At 43.9% G+C, this 21,539-nt stretch overlaps 3 protein-coding genes across 5 annotated transcripts; 1 reads left to right on the forward strand and 2 right to left on the reverse strand.

Annotated features, from left to right (window-relative positions):
- Positions 1 to 1,486: 1,486 nt before the first annotated feature.
- Positions 1,487 to 11,073, forward strand: LOC131884355 (uncharacterized). Of its 2 annotated transcripts, XM_059232103.1 has the most exons (6): positions 1,487 to 1,782; positions 1,856 to 2,022; positions 7,241 to 7,375; positions 7,481 to 7,716; positions 8,214 to 8,330; positions 10,499 to 11,073. In XM_059232103.1, the coding sequence occupies exons 1-6, from the start codon at positions 1,620 to 1,622 to the stop codon at positions 10,623 to 10,625; spliced, it is 945 nt and encodes a 314-aa protein (XP_059088086.1). In that variant the 5' UTR covers positions 1,487 to 1,619; the 3' UTR covers positions 10,626 to 11,073. The 2 variants fall into 2 exon arrangements, with proteins under 2 accessions (XP_059088086.1, XP_059088087.1); XM_059232104.1 differs by lacking the exon at positions 1,487 to 1,782 and having other exon boundaries at positions 1,795 to 2,022.
- On the reverse strand, positions 2,013 to 19,994 carry LOC131884353 (uncharacterized). Of its 2 annotated transcripts, none has more exons than XM_059232100.1 (4): positions 19,195 to 19,994; positions 5,685 to 5,870; positions 3,505 to 3,709; positions 2,013 to 3,403 (listed from the first exon to the last, which is right to left on the reverse strand). In XM_059232100.1, exons 2-4 carry the CDS (start codon positions 5,868 to 5,870, stop codon positions 2,013 to 2,015), a joined length of 1,782 nt encoding a protein of 593 aa, XP_059088083.1. In that variant the 5' UTR covers positions 19,195 to 19,994. The 2 variants fall into 2 exon arrangements, with proteins under 2 accessions (XP_059088083.1, XP_059088081.1); XM_059232098.1 differs by lacking the exon at positions 19,195 to 19,994 and adding an exon at positions 5,931 to 6,166.
- LOC131884351 (uncharacterized) lies at positions 12,749 to 19,137 on the reverse strand. Its single transcript, XM_059232095.1, has one exon. The coding sequence runs from the start codon at positions 19,013 to 19,015 to the stop codon at positions 14,729 to 14,731; it is 4,287 nt and encodes a 1,428-aa protein (XP_059088078.1). The 5' UTR covers positions 19,016 to 19,137; the 3' UTR covers positions 12,749 to 14,728.
- Positions 19,995 to 21,539: the final 1,545 nt, after the last annotated feature.

The following is a 21,539-nucleotide window of genomic DNA, read 5'->3' on the forward strand; positions in this document are numbered from 1 at the left end:
CTTGAGAAGGAGTCGTATTAGGGGTTTCTACTCTGAATTTGGACGAGCCGTCAACGATTCAAATTTGTACCAGTTGTCCTTAGTAGCTTCACTACGAATGAAACATTTTGCCCACCAGCGACAGCTGAGACGAAAACATGCGCCCTTGATCAATCTATATATGAAGTTATCTATGAGTACGACAAAGAATTGAGCGCACCGTAGCGGTTGAATTTTGAACCTTCAATTTCGTTCCGAAACAATGTGCTCATATGTATCCCAGATCCGACAAAGCACATTTAAATAAAAGTATGTGGCTTTACGAGTTACATATGGCTTTGGCTACCCTTCACGTACCATTAAACGTACTTTGAACGTTTTAAACACTACTTTATAAGCCACTTTCTACATTTTCTGTTGAAAAACAACATAATTTGAATCTGGTGTTGCTGCAATTGCTTTTAATGATGCTTGAAGAGTAACTTAACGTGACTTAGAGTGAAGTAACTCATCCTTAAGTCACACACATTTACAAAAATGTGTTTGGTTTGGATCTGGAATCCATGTAAACTCATTGTTTTGGAACGGAATTGAAGGCTCAAAATTGGTGCGCTGACCTCACTGGTGTGCTCTTCTAATACAGGGCACTGGATAACCCAATGATCAGCTCCCAAAAATCTCAGACTCAGGAATTGTTTGAGTAACAGTTCTAGTTTGAGGTACAAGAAGCTAGATAAAAACCCTGGGCATTAAACAGGCTACAAAAGGCGCAAAAAGGTAGCCAATTTCGAAATTGAGTTCCTAAAGCTTCCCAAATCTAACCTCAACCTCAAATTCAACCTGAAGAAACCGTTTACTTAAACTGCTGGAAGCAGAGACTCTAAAGCACTAGTATCCTTGCTTGAAGTTATTAATACCTATATGAAGCTTTCCATCAATATCAGGTTGAAGTGCCTTGGTGAGTAGGCTTCAACACAGAGTTACCAGATTTATCATTTTCAGGCAGCCTTGGCCAAATGTTTTGAGGATGAATGACCTGGTCCTATGTCTCCATTTCGTACTTCTTACTCTGGTCTAGTTATGCCCAAACAAGGTCAAAATTGATTTTTCGGCGCTAGGTGGGTAAGGCAACACAGTCACTTTGACTGACAGAGAGATACAGTTAGCCGTTTTACTGGAAGATTGTAAGGGAATTCTTAGGTAAATGGATGTAGCGCCATATGGCTCGTTAAGGGTTTGGGGTTCGCTAACCATTTACATCGATTTGAGTTTACCAACTTGTCGACCTCTCTGTTGTGTCGATCGCGCCGACGTGTCTAGTTTTCCAACGTGCGGGTTGCCTCGTGGACCGTCAAAGATCGACAACATATCAGGAGAAGAAAATGACACTGTTGTGAAATCGATTTTAAAGTCCTCGGTTTTTTAAATTTTTGTACATGGTTATCTTTTTTGTAATAACCATCAAAAGCCCACACGTAATTCGGCTCAAAGTGTGGGTCACTGGCATTATTTCATAACTGCTTGCCGCATCAAGCCTTCTCATCAATTTGGCACCTGCAAAAGCTGAAGGGAGCAGAAAACGACACAACTGTTCATGAGTCAGCGCCGAGTTAAACAAGTGGTTTGAACTTTTGAATCAAATGAAAGGCCATTTAGTCATGTTTTTTGCACAATACATAAGGTATTCGCTTATTATTTGCATATACTATTGGCATGGTGTTACGTGTGTTGGTGAATACAATGTAAACAGTTCTGGAAATATTGTATATCCTCGCAACAACTCTGGATCTCCAATTCGGTCAAGTCTGCAAAAATATGTCTGTGATGCTGGGAAAGCAAGGCTTTTACGCAGATCTCGCCTTTCGTTTTATTTTAGTCATATATGTGGCTGCCATAGATCCTTTAACAGGATGGCGAGTGGGAAATGCCTCTTTCGAAATATCCGCTCTCAAATGTCACCGTCCGGTTTGTCCTTCTAGCAAAGTGAATGTGACGACGCCAATGAGAAGCAAATTCGCCATCTGGACGGCAAGTCATCGAGAGGTTCGTTCCAAATGACCGTACTGTACTAGATATGATTGTTTTGGTTGATTTCCCCTAAGACATGCCGGCGACCCATGAGAAACACGGGTCTCTTTGGGTCGAGCAAATCTCATTTCTGCCCAGAAGATCAGAAGGCTCATAAAATGCGCAACGGCTAAAGCTGCCATAGGCGTGACGATGGTCTGAATCTCAAGGGCTTTTGGAGATTCCGGAAATTTGATAGTTTGCCCTTTCTTTTCGTTTTCAAACCTTAGCGGTACAGAGTTGCCAAACAGATGCAACGTAATCCCTCTCTCGGTTAGAGTTTGTATCAAATGGTTGAGCTTGTTTTTCCACAAAACGTTCTTTGGAATCACGAAACCAGCATACACGGTCAGAGTGTTTTCTTTAGCGATATGAAATGGATCGTCGCCATAACGCTGGACGAAAAGACTCTTGGCATTGTCGTAGGCGTGTCTTGAGGTTAGAACAAACCCGGTTCCACTGGCGGCTACCGGGTCCAAAGCCACCCAGGGGATGCCTCCGTCGAAGTCGTAGAATGAGTTCTTTTTCGTGGCCAAATCGTAGAGCTGATTGTGCACAGTCAGGGGCGAGGTTTTCAGGCCATCAATCAAAGAAGTCCCGCGAATGAAATACACCGGGTCGCCTTTCTCCACGATCTGTTGATCTGTGTCAATGGGCTTCTCATAGGCCACTGCAATCAAAGAGGCTCTGAGATTCGACAAGTACGCCAGGTTGAGGGTGAGTGCACACATGGACCATACAAGCACCAAGAGGGCGCCACTTGAGGAACGGTCCAATTGATGGAACCAGTTCATCCGCTCCTGAGTCACCAGCATCGACATGGGAATAATCATGTAATCAATGGCGGATTGAGGCTTGCGTATCAGAGTCGCGAAGAATGGCATTTGGTCATAGCCCTTCAAGTGAATGAACATTGTCAAGCCCATGGCGGCCACGCAACCCACGAGACACAGCCAGACCAAGGGGCTAAAAGGAGCTACAATGTTGGCATATTTATTCAAAACCTTTGGTTTGGGACTGAGTTGGGCGTATTCCACAAAATAGGTGGGCTCCGTATAGTCAATAATTTGGTAACGATCCGATGTGATGCTCACGTGACCAATTCCCAGACTCGATGCCCCTTGTTGCACACTGCCCACTGTGCCAATCCATTTGCCATCAATCACAGCTCCCCAAGTCTTCTCTGGGCGAATATTGGGCTTGAACTGGAACTTTTGGGCCACAATGCGTAAGAGATCAATATCAATGCCCCCCAGATGGCCGGTCTGAGCATCAAATATAATGTAGGGCGTGACCCCAATAACTGAGACATTGATTTGTTTTCCAAAAAGCTGCGTGCGCCCGAAACAACATCGAGCTGGAAGACACAAACCTGGGCTTGAATCTCATCAATTGGAGAAGCGGAAATATTTCAAGTAAGAAAAAAAAACCTGACAATTATAGCTAACCCATTATTACCAAAGTAGTTCGTGACAGGATGGACAAAACCATGGCCACCAATCCATTTATCCACCATATAATGAAAAGGAACCATGCATTCCGGGCAAATGATGTGAATTCTGAAAGTAAGCGAGTTGGTCACCAAATTTGTCTCCGTCCTTGGGATGTGTTCAATTATGGCCGAAGGAATGGTCATTGTTGTTATGTTTATATCATCAGTGTCCTGAAGGATAAGAATAAGACTACAATTAAGAAATCAACATTGATATCAAATTTCATCGCTTCGTAATTGGCAGTAGATATGCACTCGATAGGTCATAGGCACAGTGAACAGGTGGTCAGTTCGCAAAAAAAACTAAAGTGGGGATTTTTTGGAGCTAAAATGCAAATCCTAGATATCATAGAGTCCCAAAAACTTGCAAACCATGGTTTTCTTTCCTTGTTTTACGTCACAGGAGATAATGAAGATAATTTTGATACAACTTCGGAAGACTTATGAAAGATCCAGCTTTTTCAGATTTTACAGACAAAGACCTGGAATCCTTCGAAATTTACAGATTTTTTGAAGAAATACCAACATGCCCATAATCCCATCCTAAAAGGTCAATAATTTCGAGAATTTTGCCAAAAGTTTCCAAATCTAGAATTCTCTCTAGACTCTGTGAGGTAGCGTTGATTGCTAAGTGCACCCTTTCAGCGACCATTTTCAAGGAAACTTTTAGATGCTAGCCACACCCACAGACGGAGAACCAATCTAATAAAGGACTATGACACTGTCAATCAGAATTTGCCTATGAACTATGGGATGGCCAGCTTCGTTGGCCGGGCGTGGTTCACCCTTCCGATCCCAGCCCCCCTAATACAAAAACGAGCTTTTTTTATTAGTCAAAGACAATGTAGTGCACTCAACTCGTCTCTTACTTTCTGGTTTTTGTCTTCAAGTAGCCCGTGCACTGCTTCTTTTTCCTACATTTTGTTTTCTCTCTTCTTTCTCTAAGACTACCAATAATCTACTAATACACCGAACGGTGTGTCGGAGTGGTGACAACAATAAACAGTGAACTTAACATGACAAGAGTTTTTCTTCAATAGCATGCCTTTTAATTCTTAATCAGTAACGCTGTCTTCTGGCAAATCTTTAAACTATAGTTCAGTGACTTTTCCTGCACTTTTCCTGCACTTTTCCAGCACTTCAAAATAGATGAGGTAGCAAGGTGGCGAGTGGCTTGAGTTGGGCTGTAACTCGACAAGATCGAGGACTTGTCTTCACCTTCTCCTCCGAGATGTGGATCTCCGAGGAGAAACAAGAGAGTTCCTTTGCTGGCCAAGAGAGTTTTGCCGTCCATGTCAGGAATCCCACCCACAGACAGCGGTTAGTGGGAGCTCTACAATACTAACGTTTTGAGCCCACCTTTTATTTCACAGTTAATTAATTTATTTGACATTATTTCCTTTTACTCGTTTTTTTAATATGCACTTTTGCCCATAAATGTTTGATCATCTATTTGTTTTTTAGTCCGCTTTGACATAACCATGAGCCGCAAAAATATACGAGTACAGTATATGTAACAAGGAAAAACACCACTCAAGTTGGTTAAGTAAAATAAGGACATCAATGGTTTTCCATCTGACTCCAAAAATGTTCCAAAGTTGATCTACATTTGAAGAAACATTTTCCAAAAACTTAAAATGAGCCCCCCCTCGCCTTTTCTTTATTCCAACCGTAATTCAAAAGGACAAGTTCACTAATGGTTTTCATCAAATGAAATTATTGAGTTCTCCGTGTCATGATGAAGTACAAGCACATGACGAAGGACACATTGAAATGAATTAATCTGACCTAGAATGTTTCGCAACTTCCAGCCAGTCATTTCTCAAATACAACACTGATACAATGGCAAATTGAGCACAGCTCTTGCAACGGGCAACATCGCTTACAATGCTATTGTCATTACCATCTCATCCTTCGAAAACCGTTTGTGATTGCAAGTCTACATACAGGTACATACTACATGCAGTACACGTTGCAACGTGAATTTTCAACTCTCTTGGCTTCCTCTCCAAGGAGATTCTGAACATGTACTACAATCTACATGAGATAACCCTCTTGGTCTGTTTCCATCGCTTAGTCCGCATTAATCGCACTAACCACATCCGTGAGAGGAGCGATTTCCCGAGGTTCATTTCAGTCCATTTACCTTAGGGGAAGAGGACAAGAAAATCACCCGCCGCTTTGGGATTCCTCGGGTTACCCCTTCGATTCCTCGTGAATTGGTGCCAACGGAGGCGATCACCACGACACACCAAATTCCCACGGGAAGCGAGTGTCCATTTTCGTGCGAGGAGATATGAACCACGGGGCTGGTCCCATTCACACTCTCCATCTGCAATAACGGTGGAGTCTACGGATGTTTACAGTGACATTATCGCTTTTTTGAGGCTACCAAATCCGCTAAAAACGTCGGGTCCACGTCAAATGTGGCCAAGGTGCATCGCGTGTCGTCCCAAAACTCTGTCTTTTGGGTGATCAGCTCCAGTACTGCTTGACTGGATTGCCCAGCCAGAACCATCGACGACCTGGTCATGATGGCCAATTCGAATAGCACCAGATATAGAAAATGAATCCTCATGGTGATCACCAGCTTCAAATGTTATTCTTTCCTATTTTCTACTCGTATGTGTCTAGGGCGACTAGTGGTTTTCACGGCGATTCCCAATGCTTTTATATTGCCCTGGTACCCCTGAGATTGGGGTGGGGTTCATAAGGAGGAAAATAATCCACGGAGAAAGAGGGGGAAAAGATCCGATAAACAAATATGGTATCGGATATTTCCATATTCAAGCCAAGGCAGGCATCCCTCTTTCTTCCAGTTTCCTCTGATTATACTATTCAATACTCTTCACAATTTTCCAGCTTTTTCGTACCATGTTCAAATAGGCTTATGTAGTCCACTTGTGATGTTCTTCATTGGGACAGTCTGGTTCTGGCTCGTTTCGTGTATTTTATGTGTCATGTATATTCAAAAAATAATGCTGATATTGGTTGTTATGGAAAAAAATCGGCTTGGTAGAGTAGCTAATGAAAAAGGATAAAAATGATTGATGCAACGATTATTGACGGTGTAATGACATTGTGTTTATGACCTAGTCTATTGACGTCTACCTTTGAGCGAAACGCAAACCAGAAACACACTTCCAACTGAACTTTTGATCAGACTACATGTCTTCCCCTGATAATCTTCACTCGATACGATCACGCGGGACGGTAGAATGTGCATGGGACGGATGCCCATGATCAGATGGCAGAATGAGCGAACCAAAGAGCTGCCATCTGACTCCGTCATCAAAAAAAACACAAATTAATATTTGTCACTTACCTGGAAAAATTCAAGTTAATCAATCAAGTTGTACAATATAATTGCATTGTTTTTCCTAATGTTAGACAGTATATCACATTGGTCTGAATTCGTGCTTTTATAGATGTGAAGTAATAATAGGTATCACAAGTGGTTTGGAAATTCGAACAAGAGAGCGACTCTCTTGGTTTATTGAACAGTATTCCTGTTTCAAATCCTAATATAATATATTTTGTCAATATTTTGAATTGGTCTCAACATTCATATGATACTGTGATGGTGGTATTGCTTTTTTGCTTTTTTTCTTAGGAAATTGAGAAGAGCCTTTCTACAACGCAATTGGATATCACTCGACTATTTATATGTTCACTTCCCAATATGTTATTATCTTATTTCAGATGATAGCAAGCCAAGTGCTGTTGTTCAAAGTGACTTTGACGGGATATCTGACGATCCAATTTCAATTTAGAGCCATTCCCAACCCAAGGTCACCAATGATTTTGCACCTTCCTCTGGCGCGTGATGTGCACAAAGTGATTTGAACTTGACTTGGAATGCGAGCCACAGCCTCTTCCATGCCTACAGGTATTGTTCTAACCTCTAGCCAATCTCATGAAAATGCTCAATCTTCGTTCCAGTTTGGAACGTGGTTCACATTGGTCTATAATCCATTGATTATCTCGCACAACCTTGAGTTGGGCTTCATCGACATGGATTGTTCTTGTCGGTCCACGATGAGTTTCAAACATCCTTGTCTAAATAAAGGCTACAACGGAGCTTGGGTCAAGCAAGAAGACGGTTTGCCATACCTCACGTTTCGTCGACCTTTCCTCAAAGGCACCCGATATCTTATTTTCGTCCATTCACCACTTGGGCAAGTTTGTCTTGCATTTTTTCCCGTGCATTTGCATTTCCTTGGTAGAGTAGTCTATGTTCATGATGCATCATGAACTTTGATGCTTGACAGACTTCTAGTAGAACCTGAAATTCAGAAATCAGATCGATGGCAATCTTCGAAGCCAAATTGTGCAGGTCTAACGCTGCCTTTGCTACCCATCTGGTACAGTCTAGTGGGTGGATGGTTTGATTGCATCACTTTTATGTCAGAAATGAAATAATGAGCCATCGGCCAAGAAAGCTACATATGAATGAGGTCTGGTACTGATCTCAATACCTGTTTTCCACCTTAACTAAACTATACTTCGCGTTTCAATTGTGCTTCGATTCTTTCTATGAAGAATTGCTATGTTAATACATGGACAAGACGATATTGTATGGGCGGTTGGGTTGTAGGAAAATCTTGGTATTGCATTGTGTGTAATCGAGGAATTGCTCCACCTTGATTCAAAAAGAGGCATATCTTGATTGTAGCGCTACAAATTTGCATGAAGGTGACTTGGTGGCGACCATGATTCAAGGAGCAAATGTGTCACATTTCAAGATCCCTCCCAGGCCAAAATCCTCCAGATTGGTAGCAAGACCAACCAGGCAAGTACAAACTTGCACACACTGCATAGACAACGAACAAAATATTAGGATATATTGCACGAAAAGAAGGGTTGAATCAATTACGTACGGATATGTCCGTGTCCATGTTCGGGTGGGCATTGTACAATACATATACAAATAAATGTGCTAACAATGGTATAAAGAGAATTTGCCAGCCCGATATGTTTCTGAGTGTTCTGTCAAATTCACGCATTCCATACTGTACTCGTACGTAGTTAAATACCGTACGTGTATACGCGTATGTCCATACAGTGTGTGCGTACCTAAGCTGTCCGTACGTAGACTGTAAAGGTTTTGGCCATGGCGCTCATGATCATCAATGGATTGGGTGAGATTGTAGACATTGACTTGATGGATGATCAACTAACTAGGTTCCTTTGAAGAAACGCCTTCACGACTGATTTTCACCGCCTCGTTTCTGTTTGCTCACAGAGTACGTATGTACGTACGTACACCGTGTAATGTTGAGCAGTTACGGGAATGCTTGCGATTTGAAAATTTAAAACCAATTTCAGAATTACCATGTAGGATATCCAGCACAATTTCTGGTTGATTTGTGGTTTTGAGTGGTTGTAGGTTACAGCAAAATTGAATGACAATTTGTTAAGCAGCTGTTTGGTTAAACAAATGCAAATGGTTCATTTTTTGACGTTTTTCCCAAAAAGGTATCTTATTCAGATTTTAACTTAAAACAGACAGTTCTGTATAATGTATTACATGGAGAATTCGGTTGTTTTGAGAAATTTACGTTTATTTAAATCTATTATCTGAATGCCCCTAGGAACTCGCTTAAAACCAGCATCTATGCAAAGCTTTATGAGTAGGAATAATTTCATAAAAAAAGAACTTGTTTCAAATATTTCCAAAAATCAACTTGAAGGATATTTTTGCAATTATGAGTTTTTTTCTGTGGTAGCTAAGGATATGCTTCAGACCGAACTACGGCTACCAGATAGAGTTTCACACAATCTTGGACTGCATTTTTGAAATCCATTCAAATGTTGACTAAAATTCCCCTGATCAACCTTACATTCAAGGGTTAGCCACAACAGCCAACTCTAATTCGTTGGTCGATCATATAATCTATCTAAATACAAGTTAAGTAAAGTGAATACATTTCTCGTTTTGAACTGCTGGGATTCCAATCCTAGTAGCGGTAAGGAAGTCCGCAAAAAAAGAACAAAAAATGTTCTTGTAGCTTTTGTCTTTTTGATTGTGTTAAAGTGGATTTTTCGTTTTTCGCGGAAAGCAAACTCAAACCATTGATGAAATTGTGCACGATGTCTTACCAATGTCAAAGCTCGCTTGAAATGTCTTTGGATAAGAAAATTAATTGTAATCGCTCAAAATAGCATCGTGTGCGAATTGATGAAGATGATGGCCATATACCTTGTACACTTGTCGGACCAACAACAGTGCAATCAAATAAGGAAGTGCATGACTGAATGAGCTCAAATGTTGCGTTTCTCGATTGCATACCATGATAGTCTTTGCGAGCATACAAAGTCGAATTATCCAAATGGAACTTCCCATTACTAATGTCCAATTGGGCTGCTTTAACAATTGCTTCCCTTTTTCCGCTTACCCCCGCCTATTTTTGGTGACACTTCTCCACGAATGCACAAAATGGGACCGTCGATCATAAATTTGATCCAAATGATAACCGATGATTGGGTAACCTTTCATTGATGTCAATCCAGAAAGTAAACTTTTTGTGGCATTGTTCAAAACAGTTATGAATGTAGACAAAATACCCTCGGGGTTCTTCGAGTCATCCAGACCATCTTTTGCATTCACTCAATTTATCAAACCTTAACACCAGATCTGTTCACGAGACCACTTGCAGGGAATCGGTTCTTTTTCATCAACAGATCTGGTGGTGGACTGTAAGAATATCTTTAGAACAATTTCAGGGCTTGAGGTTCTTTTATTTTAAACATGCCAAATGTCCCTATCAGGAGACGTTGAGAAATCTAGATTATGTAAATGTTGGATAAAAAAACTAGCATTCGGAATAAGGATGTTTCAATTTGGCCGATAGGCCATGTTAATGTTGCTTTGGCCCTTGGGGAGCGGTAGTGTTTTTAGTTTTTCATATGCCACCTCAAACGCCAATCACATTCCATTCCCATTGTTTCGTTTTCCAGGCTCTGGTTTGTGGGAATCCTGTACCTTGGTGGTAGTTCTGATCATACCTTCCAGGCTCTCGGGAAATTGAGCTCCACCTCAAAGCCACTGAAAAGCTGCGATGTGAACGTGACACAATGGCCCTAAACATAAGCACCCATGGCCATGGCAAGGAAGTTCTTCCTCATTCTGGTCCTTTCGTTCCGGTTGTGTCCACTTAAAAAGTACCATTCACTATCGACCCGAAAAGAAACAGACGTTAAACGACCCCATCGCCGAAGATGTTTTTCGGGGACTTATTTGGGGAGATTAGAGCTTGATTCATATGATTACATTTACCGGAAGGACGCATAATGACCTATCTCGTTTTGGTGAATATATCTAGAACTCGCAGAAGATGAAGAAATGCTATTTTTTTATATTTGAGCCCAAAGTTGCTTTGATACTTCAAAATGGTTTGCTTATAATGTATTTGCATTTGTTTCTTGATTTCTTGATACCATTCACCAAAAATTCAGGATTCAGAATCCTTAAAAACTGGAATAAACCTATTTTTGTGAGTAAAATACATTCCTAAGAAGGATATTAAGTGAAATGCCAGCATTCAGATTCTTAGAAATGATGTTACATCATATCACAGTATTCATTTATATACAAGACGAAGGGATGGGATACATTTTGATTATCTCGTTGCCCCATAGAGAACTCGTACGTACAACCACGTGGATGCAGTCAAAATTCCCCGTTCAGTTGCTCAGGTGTGCCCATGCACCAATTACCTCGAGGCAAACGAGTTGTCCACCACAGATGAACCAACGAACGGCCTGGGATCGGTGAGGAACCCATCCAGTCACATTGGCACTGGCCAGGCCGGTCCATCCCGCTAACAAACGTTGGGATCTTGACACAAATGAGGAGTGACAGTGAAGGCTCGTCGCAAACAACAACTAACTGCCCGATTACATGACGTACTTACTGGATTCTTTGTCAGTATTACATAACGCATAATGCATTATTTACCATGATGGTCGGATAAAACGTACCATGAGCTAGGGCTCATAAGCCAACGCTTGATACCGACACCGAGACCAATGCTAATGAGTCCTGACTATTACATAAGCTATGCGCACGTGAAAAGGGGGGACTTTAAATTGAATGCAGGGAGTAATCACATCGTTGGATGCCATTCGTTGAAACCTTCACATGACACCATATCATCATGTTACTTACGGATTGTTACATCAGAGCTATCCTTTGTATTTGTATCCCTTCCTTGAACTTTAAATTGGGCCTTCACAGGGTTAAATCTAGGGCCAGGTACCCAATTAGATTTTTGGTTCAATTCATTTCATTTTGCCTCAGTAAGGTACATTGGAACTTTACCGGCCCGGTTATCAATCCATTGGGACGGAGCAGAGCCCAATCTATTCGTATTTTGAAATTGTTTCGCAATGTGTGAGGTGCATATGAGTTGCTTTTTAAACCTGGGAAAACGTACTGAAATCGACATACTTTCGGTGCTAGCTTTCATTATGTTCTAGACCCCTTATTCAAGACCACAAAACAGGATCCATGAGGGTAGGATGTACGCGATATTTCGCGCCTACTTTCTAAGATGAATTTTGCTGCATACTTATGTACGTATGCATGATACAGCTCATATGTAGACATTCTCAAGATCTGTTCCATATGACCGAGGCAGTGGTACCATGTCGCCTAGTTACAATTGCGTCGACTTGGTAATGTGACAGGCCCTTACCCTCGATAAATTTACACATCACGTCGCAAGCAAGCTCTATGAACTGCCACATGAAGGCGTACGTTTGCTATTCGTGTCAAGGCCTAGAGGTTAATAGAGTCTAGGTGGCTTGAGAAACGTTTCACAAAGTTACTCCACTTTCTATGCAAAAAAATGCGCTAGCAACGCCTCGATTCTTCTGGACCCCATCACAACCGACTCTGAATACCACTACTACGTACATACAGCCACTACCGCACTACCATTACAATACTAACGAACGATTGCCATTGCGGTTGCGATAGATGGGACTTTTTGAATGTTGAGGTACGCAATTCATGCATTTGTTTTTCTACGTAGCAATCAAATCAAATATTTTGTGTGGACTTGTTTGGCAGTCTTGTTGCATGTCCTCACATTGACCCCTAAGACTACTACCGGTATATGGGTCTACCCGTTCAAGCCAGAAGTGCCGTAGGTACCGTAGGTAGGTACGGTAAAATGCAAAATGAAGCCGAGAGAAGAGGGAATGTCATTCTTAGATCATCATAATGTATTCGATTGCTTCGTCCTTACATGGATGATATTTGAAGGGTACAAAAACTAAAGTTCAATCTTTCCAATTTTGTCAGAGATTTCGCTCCAGGGTCGCCTTGGTTTCGCTCGACTGGAAGAATCTTCTAAATAGGGAGAAGGTAGGCTCACATACGCCCTGTACACACATACACAAACGCAGGCACACCCACACAGAGTCGTCATGAAGAAGCACAATCACTGGCACGTATACACATAGCCGCACTCACACGTTCACACATAAGCAGTCATACACACTCGTGAAATAGTAGAATTCACATTTGGAGGATGCGTCAGAGTCCTAAATTGGTCGACGGAGGCCACACGTATCACAGGAAAAAAGGTCTTCGTTTCGATCAACATTGGGAACTTCTGAACATTGAGTACACATACTAGTAATAAGGAATGAATGATTTTGCATCTCTCTTTTGTTGACGTCAGTGGTTGCACAGCCTCAAAAATGTTTGAATGGGAAGAGAGAAGGAAATTCCCTTGGAACAAGTCATCAATATCTTCAGCTTCATCTAGACTCGGTCCAAATACGTAGGCGAAGTGCAACGTACCCAGCGTGAAATCAATCATTTGGGATCAGCTTGGAATCACTTCAATGCATCCTTCAGTAAAGACGAAAATAGTTGTTAGAGGCATTTCTTCGTCTCCTGAAATGCAAGGCCCGAAATATTTGCGTGCTCTTGTTGTTTGTAGTGGTTATGGAGATGATGTTGTTTTCATCCATCTCCTCTCGTTTCGTTTACATCTTCTTCATTGCTCTCGTCATGACTTTATTTTTGCCGTTGAGTTCATGCGGAAACTTGGAGTGAGTGTTCCTAATTCCTGACTCAGTGGATAACTGAAGGAAGTAAGGAGGGAGGAAGGAAGGCCAGAGGCAAGATTTTAAGTAATCCATTCATGAGGAATCATAATACACTGAAGGTGGTTCAACCACTGGGAAGAGTGGTGTTCTTGGCATTGGCTTGTGGTGCCACTAGCTAGTGCATGTGTAGTACCTGGATATCTTAATAGAAGAGGGTAGAATGGTGGTGGGGGCGGGGAAGTTTTCAACGTCGTCATCTTTGAGCCACAATTCAGAATATCTCGATCTTCAACTTCTCGCCGCAAAAGAGACTAGAATTGGATTCCTAGCAATACTAGTTGAGAGGCACTCACATCAACTACTATTGCTGCTTCTGCATTAGCAACAACACCAGCAGCAGCAGCAGTAGCAGCAGCAACAGCAGTAACAACAGCAAAATTATGGTTGTGGGTTGTGGTATGAACTGTTGTTGTTGTTGTTGTTGTTGGGAGCAATGGCGGTGGTGGCCGCAGTGGTGCGTGCTGCTGATGGCAGGAGCAGTTTATCGGTGGCTTGATTTGTCCATGAAAGGGATCATTTGATCATCGATCACGCTTAAACGTATTGAATGGAGATACGGATTCGAGCTGAAGAGGCTGGACACTCGATGCACTTGAGTTAATGGGAGAATAGATGCCCATGAAATCACACAGAAAATTGCTATATGAGCAGACAAGATCTGGATTGATCAGCCCGCCACGAACCAATGAGTAGTACATGTAACGTAGATAGAGGCAACAAAAGTTCAAGCACGCTCACTGATGGCTCCAAAGAAGCCTTTGAACAGAATTCAAGGACAGGGTCCATTAGAAGGGTTGACTGAGACAGTTTTGCTTGAGGTTCATGGCTGAGGAAAATCATACTTGGAATAGTTCAACATGGCGAAGGTTTCATAAATCGGCAGACGGTAAAAAGGGAATCGGCGGCAAGAGTAGAAGTACTGCAGTTACTACTGTGGCAGCATTGGTGAGTGTCCTTGACTGAAATGAAGCGACCCTCGCCAACGAGCGACAAAGTCGGAGCTGGCAAAAGACGCCTTGTCCTTGCTCGAAATGTCACGGTATTACTCCTCAACAACAACGTTGCTTAGAGTCTTTTTCTCATTTGACGACGACGACGAGCATCTCCTATTGATCTGGAGGACCGAGATCGAATCGTTCCTGCCACAGATACATCTCTAGGCAAAGACGATTGATAGCTATATGTCTGGTACTGTGTGGGTGGAGATTTGATTTCTCGCTGAAGGCGATCTGAAGAATCGGTTGGGATATCTCGCTCCTGCCAAAAAATCTTATCCATGCGTTCAGTGCGATCCACAGGGACAAATCCACCGAACTCTGGAGTGGGGAAATTGAATTCAACCCGTTGATAATTGGCTGGAGGAGAGATCTTGGCCTCATTTCGCTCTTCATTCGGCTCTTGGACACTGTTGGGTATGGCACGTTGGGACCTAACGTTGGGCGATGAAAACGCAGCTGGATTGAAGATTGAGAAGAACGAATTCGATTGCTGAGATTGAGAGGGAGTCAAGGTGAAGGATGAACCAGATTGGGGGCTTGGTCTGGCTTCGAAGCGAGCTGGCTGGGGAAAGGCTGAAAAGGTTTGGAATGTGGGCTGTCCTTGAAAACGTGCCGCGGTGTTGGGATCACTAGTGGGAGGTTGCGGCTGTTGGCGTTGTTGCGGTACTGCTGGTTGTGCTTGAAATTCAGGCCGTTGAAAGTTGAAGAAAGAGCTTGATTGGGATCCTGGGTCATGAAACACCGTGTTACTTACGGAAGAAAACTGAGAAGGTGGTCTCTGATTGACCGCTGTTGTTTGAGGAGACTGTCTTTGGGACGATGGTTGAGCTCGGGGAACAGGATCAGGCACGGCATTTGGGAAGTTTGTAAACGATGCAAAGTTATTTTGAACTGGCCGTACGGCCGACGGTGGTGCAGGAGTTGGCCTTCGTTGTTGTTGTTGTTGTTGTTGTGGTGGTGGTGGTGGTGGTGGTGGTTGCCGTTGTTGCTGTTGCTGCTGTTGTTGCTCCTGTTGCCTTTGCTGTTGTTGTTGTCTTTCGCCTTCCCGCTCAGGCTCAGACTGGAAGGGCTTCAAAGGGGGACCACGCTGTTCCACTCTGGGCGGAGGACCGTTTTCTGTTCTTTGTTGTTCATTGTCAACACCCCGAGGAAAGGCAGGGAAGTTTTGGAAGGCCGTGAAGGGTTCATTGGACGCTGGCGCCAAGGGTGGGTTTCCGCGAGCTCGACTGGCAGAGTCCGAAGTAAAAGTTGGACGGGCATCAAAAGGTGTGCTGTGGTCAGCTTCAATTGGTTTGCGTCCGCGATCCCCTTCAGCCACTCGAGTGACTGGGGCGGTGGTCTCCGTGGATGGCTCGTCAAATTCAAGCGCGGGTGGCCTTCTAGCGGGTTGACGAGACCGTGTCGGAGATGATTGGAAAGGCAACTCGGCGGGTCGTTTCAAGATGTTTTCATCTTCTTGTGTCGTTTGAGGCTCTTCTGTCGCTTCACCAGTGGCCGAGAAGGATGTAAAATGAGGGAACCTAGCGTCACCTTCTAATTGTGGCACGCTCACAGGCAAAGGAGTTGGCTTTCCGGCAATTGTCAGCTTTGGGGGCGATGGTCGTAAATTAGATGACTGGCGGTCGGGTGTTCGCTCAGGAGTTCGATCAGAGTTTCGATCTAGGGTTCGATCCGGGGTTCGATCCGGGATGCGTTCAGGGGTTCGATCAGGAGTTCGGTCAAAGGTTCGCTCAAAAGTTCGCTCAGGGGAATTTTGGTCGTCAACTTCAACGGAGGGAAAGGATGGCGAGGATGGCAATCTTGCACGAGATCTAGAGTTTGGCGGTTTCGTCACTGGGGATCGATTGAGAGATCTAACCGTCTCTCGGTCTCGACCCAAGTCTCGGTTAGGAGTCAACGGAGCACGAGCAATCGGTGCTTGAGTTCCCCTTCCTAGATTTTTGGATGGCCCCGCTTGTGGGAGCGGGACTCTGTTACTCGTGGAAGACAATTGGCGGGATCTCGAATTGTCAAAGTTCGGGTTTGGACTTGGGCCAACAAAAGCAGGTTGTGGGCTGGCCGATGCCCCACGTTGTTGTTGCTGTTGTTGTTGTTGCTGCTGTTGTTCATCGTCATCATACTCATACTCATAATAATAAACATATTCGAACGGACCTTCGTCCTGGCCAGTGCTTTTCGTGGGCAACGATTCCACTGGTCTTGGAGTCGGGATGAAGGTTTGAAATCTTTGTGGGGGTGCAACGTTAAAGGGGGGATTTGGTGTTGTTCCAAAGAATGCACTTCGGGTTGTTGCTGTTGTGGTCGAAGTAGTAGTAGTAGTAGTAGTTGTTGTTGTTGTTGTCGTTGTGGTGGTCGTAGTCGTGGTCGTAGTAGTGGTAGTAGTTGTTGTTGTGGTGGTGGTAGTAGTAGTGGTGGTAGTGGGAGTTGTTGTTGTTGTTGTTGTTGTTGATGTCGTTGGTCGACTCCTTACCCGTGACCTTGGGCGCTGGAATCGGTTTCTAAAATTATTTTCTTCTTTTTTCTTCTTCTTGAATTCTTCCAAAAAGTCTCCAAAATCTTCTTGAAATTCTCCATGCTCCTCCTCGTTAAGCAGTTCCGCAATCTGTTCCACTTGCGGTCTCTGATTGCGAACCCGCGCGGGTCTGCTTCGCGGCCTTGCTAAGCTTCTCAAGAGTTGCTCTCCCATCGCGGCAATCTTTTTCATATCATCTTCTTTTTCCGGCAAAGTTCCACTTCCTCGTTGAGATTCATCGGTATTTTCTGGCTGCTCTTGATCTTGCTTTTCGTCGTTGGCTTCGTCGTCCCTCTCTTCTTTTGATTGAGAATTTCTTCCTCTCAGGGTGCCATCTTGATTTCGTCTCCGAAAAGGAAACCCCGGTCTTCTCCCCGCCCCAAAAGGCCGACGAAGTGAGAATCTTTTTCCCGGTAAAGAGGTTCGGTTGTCGTCAACATCCGATTCAGATTGTTGATCATCATTATCTTCTGCTTTTTCTTTCTCTCTTTCCTCTTGATTATCAGGAATAGCCTCTTCGGCCTCTTCTTTATCTTCTCGTTCTTGATCTTGATCTTCTTTCCTTTCTTGAATTTCGTTTTCTCTTTGCGTTGGTCTCACTCTCGGAATGAATCGAGACGTGAACTTATTCTTTCTATTGAAGGGGATTCTTCTAGTATCCTTGGAATTGCCCGAGTCTACCGGTTCCACTTCATCGGAGTTAATGTCATCATCATTGTCATTATCATCGCTATCGTTACCACTCTGACTACCGGTATTGGCAAAACGATCATCTTCCTCTCGATCGTTGATTTGGTCGTTGCCTCGAGCTTCGCCGTCCAATCTTGTGCTTGGAGGGTTGATGAAAGGTCGTCGAGGTCGTTTCCGACGCCTTTGAGGTCTGGCAGTGGCGACATCATCTTCCTCAGTATCTCTTTGGAATGAACTTAGAGCATCTGCTACCTCGGGCTTGAGGATACTTTTAACTTTGGGATTGGTGAGGATCTCGATGAACTTTGCAAATTGGGCCACATCCAATCCACTCTCCTGTTCCTCGCGACTAGATTCTGAGCGCTGTCTCCCTTGGCTGCGAGGCAAAGCGCTCTGTCGCTTCGGTTTATTCTTTTTGAAGGTATTTTCACATCCTGGCACATTTTCGGGATCATCGCATCGGGCAGTCTGAGGGTTAAATACCAAGTTATTCCCACACCCCGCCTCACTTGGTGTCACCCCATTTTGGCAGACATAGTACAAATGACATGAATTGGGATGAGGAAGAGAAATATGAATTCCTAGCTTACCGCCGGGGCAAGTGAACCCGTTGCTTAATGCCTCGGCGGGACCCTCGGTTGAAACTTGAGGGGTGGCTTGAACTTTTTGCTGATCACGTTCCGACACGCTCAGGCAACCCTTCCTCGAGCTCTCACGAGCCCAAACACAGGTTCCAATCTCAGGGTCAAAGTGTAGACCATTGGCACACTGAGTCACGGAGCCCACGCCATTTAAGCATGAGTAGAATTTGTCACACTCCGTGGGATCCGGGCTCGGATACACTCCATTTTGCCTGGGACAAAACCCATCACCTGGCTTTGGTCTTTGCAAGTCCGGCTTTCCCTCACATTTATGCTTGGTGTTCTGAATGTGATCACAAGCATCTTCGGTGGTTCCCACCTTGTCCGGATCAAATACTAGCCCATCGGGGCACAACATGCGGTTTGCTTCCCCATTTTGACACTGAAAGTATCGATCACATTGTTGTGGATGTGGAAATAGTCCGTCCTTGTCAGGACACTCGAACTTTTGGGTTCGCACATGGCCCAGTTGGGAGCATATCACAAGCGAGCAAAGAACGGCAACATTCATCTTGAAGGCACTGCGATTTCTGTATTTTTGGAACTTCCAATCCTTAAAATTTACGTTTGCTATCTTTAGGATGGCTCATGTTGATGATTACTCTCACAAAACAGCACTGACTGACAATCACGGTATGAAGTCCGACTTGCAAGTAGCAGATAAGAGTATGTAGACCAGTTCGTGCTTACCTCAAGGCATTGTGATCCCACCGTGAGAGTGTACTACCGGGCAACACCACTCTGTCCGTGGTTGGTTAGGAGGGTGGTTGGTTGGTTGGTTGGTTGGTTGGGAGATCAAAAAGACAGCAGTGTTCAGTGTTTGCACTTCACCCCCTCCAAGGCCTTTAGAAGAACGCCGCCGCACACACACGAGAACCAACCGACGGACGAACCAACGAACCAACGAATGAACGAACGAACGGACGAACCAACGAACCAACGAAGGAACGAACGCACAAACTTACTAGGATTGCTTGAGGGGTGTTGACTGATGATGCACCACCAATCCACTTCTACGACTTCAAGACCACAGATCCCTTGCCATCCACTTCCAGAATAAATGCTCGTGTTGTGCACTGTGTAGAGGGATGCATAGCAAAGTAGTATTTTCGGGTGTGGATGGTTCTTAACCTAGCACCTGAAGCCTACGACGTTGGTTGGTTGGTTGGTAGGTAGGTTGGTAGGTTGGTGGATTCCTGGAACCTGACTTGATGGGACTGATGGTGCATTTTTGACTGCGTCTCAAGAATGACTGACCGGTGGGTCAGTGTTGCCGACAAGGGACACCACTAATATCAGCCCGTTTTTTTTGATGACCCGTCTCAGCATCGGACTGGCGTACGTACCACGAACGAGGATTTTCCGTATTCACTATCGGATCATTTACCTAACCAATGAGCACTTGGTTGACTTCCTTCGAGTGAGTGAGTGAGTGAGTGAGTAAAAGGCGGTGTCAACTGCCGGTTTGCTCGACTACACGATGACTTTCAGGCCTTTTCCTAGCATCATTTGAACTTCCTCACGAGAGAATGAGCGAGCGAAAACCAGCGAAGGCCGGTCGCTGCCTCATGACTGCTTCGAATTGACGGCCCAACAACCACAGCATGAAAAAAAAATGAACATTCCCCTGAATTCCGGGCTGCTGCACATCTCCTCCCGAGACTAAATTGATCCGCTAAGGCTGCGGATGAAAGGAAGACTGCTCAAGATGGATTTGCAAATTGTCTTGGATATTTTTGGTGACTGTTTGGTTTGCTCCTGCAGGTGCCACATGTCACAATATGTTTCATTATTTACTATGAGGATTCGCACAATTGTTGTTTCATCATTTCAAAGCAAACCATTGCATTTTTATTGCTCTCGGGTATATTGGGTCGGGCTTGCCTTGGTTTTGGGTCTTCCCTGACCCACACAATACCTACCGAGTTGAACGATTGATCGAAGCCAGCCAAAGTCACATTTCCCAGTTTGGTTTCCATCCCGTATGTATGTATTATCCCATCCTCGTCGCTGTTGGGGTGAAAACATACGCGCCCCGTTTCGTCTTCATAGATAATGCTAGGTCTTGAAGCGAGAGATGACGCAAGGCAGGAACACGAGACCTCTAATAATGCCGCTACTGCCGCTGCTGCTGCTGCTGCTGCTGCTGCTCTTGCCTTCATCAGCTCAGCGTTTTTATAAGTGAGCTGCTGCTACTACTACTACTACGACTACTGAACCACCACCATTGTCAATAGAGTTAGTAGAAGCCCTCTAGTTATGGCCAATGGTACTCCTAGTACTGGTGGTGGTGTTATTGGTGGTGCCACTTCCCATTGCCGGTTGGGACAATGGGACGTACGCACCAGTTCATTTTACTCCTAAGCTAGTAGTACTTACTTCGACATCCAATCCAACCTAGAAAAGTCAATGACAAAGAAGCAACTGAAGCACACAAGTTCTTGTGACTTGCCGTCCTTCTCTTCTTCCTCCTCCTTCTCCTCCTCTTCATACAACTACCATTTCAACTACAACCACTACTACTCGTACTTCTACTACCACTACTAGTACTCCCACTCGTCTAGTAACGTGAGCAAGATTTGTTTTTCATGCAAATAAAGACCCAGAGTAAAGATACCTTACTAATGACCATACCGACAGCACAAAAATAGAAATCACCAGAAGACCTCCAATACTATCACTACTCTTCCTTCAATTCTACTTGACTGTAATTTGTGCTTTTTAATTCGATTTTACACTGGGATTACTGCACCTCAGGCACTAATATTCGCAACCAACGATCGTGCGTACTTAATATCTTAATATTAAGATATATAAATATATAAGTACTTAATATCTTGAAAATGGAAGCTTGAAAGTTCGGAGAGGCATTCTAATGACACCTAATCATGAGCAGGCCTTCCCAACTCTTTTGCTCTATTGCAGAGTGTCAGTGAAATCGATTCAATCATAAAAATCGGAATGATGAAGTAGTGAAGCCTTTGTGTGCTTGCGTATTTCACTTGGCCATGATAGTCGAATGTACCCAAATGGAT

The sequence above is a fragment of the Tigriopus californicus genome, chromosome 7 (assembly GCF_007210705.1).
Source record: "Tigriopus californicus strain San Diego chromosome 7, Tcal_SD_v2.1, whole genome shotgun sequence".
Lineage (NCBI taxonomy): Eukaryota > Metazoa > Arthropoda > Copepoda > Harpacticoida > Harpacticidae > Tigriopus > Tigriopus californicus.

Excerpts from the sequence above, each read along its gene's own strand:
- LOC131884355 (XM_059232103.1), top strand. The coding sequence starts at position 1,620 with ATGAAAGGCCATTTAGTCATGTTTTTTGCACAATACATAAGGTATTCG. Across the intron at positions 7,376-7,480 it reads TGGCGCGTGATGTGCACAAA|TTTGGAACGTGGTTCACATT; the intron begins GTGATTTGAACT and ends TCTTCGTTCCAG. Across the intron at positions 8,331-10,498 it reads TTGGTAGCAAGACCAACCAG|GCTCTGGTTTGTGGGAATCC; the intron begins GCAAGTACAAAC and ends TTCGTTTTCCAG.
- LOC131884353 (XM_059232098.1), bottom strand. The coding sequence starts at position 6,116 with ATGAGGATTCATTTTCTATATCTGGTGCTATTCGAATTGGCCATCATG. Across the intron at positions 5,871-5,930 it reads CGACGTTTTTAGCGGATTTG|ATGGAGAGTGTGAATGGGAC; the intron begins GTAGCCTCAAAA and ends CCGTTATTGCAG. Across the intron at positions 3,404-3,504 it reads TCCTGTCACGAACTACTTTG|CTCGATGTTGTTTCGGGCGC; the intron begins GTAATAATGGGT and ends TGTGTCTTCCAG.
- LOC131884351 (XM_059232095.1), bottom strand. The coding sequence starts at position 19,015 with ATGAATGTTGCCGTTCTTTGCTCGCTTGTGATATGCTCCCAACTGGGC.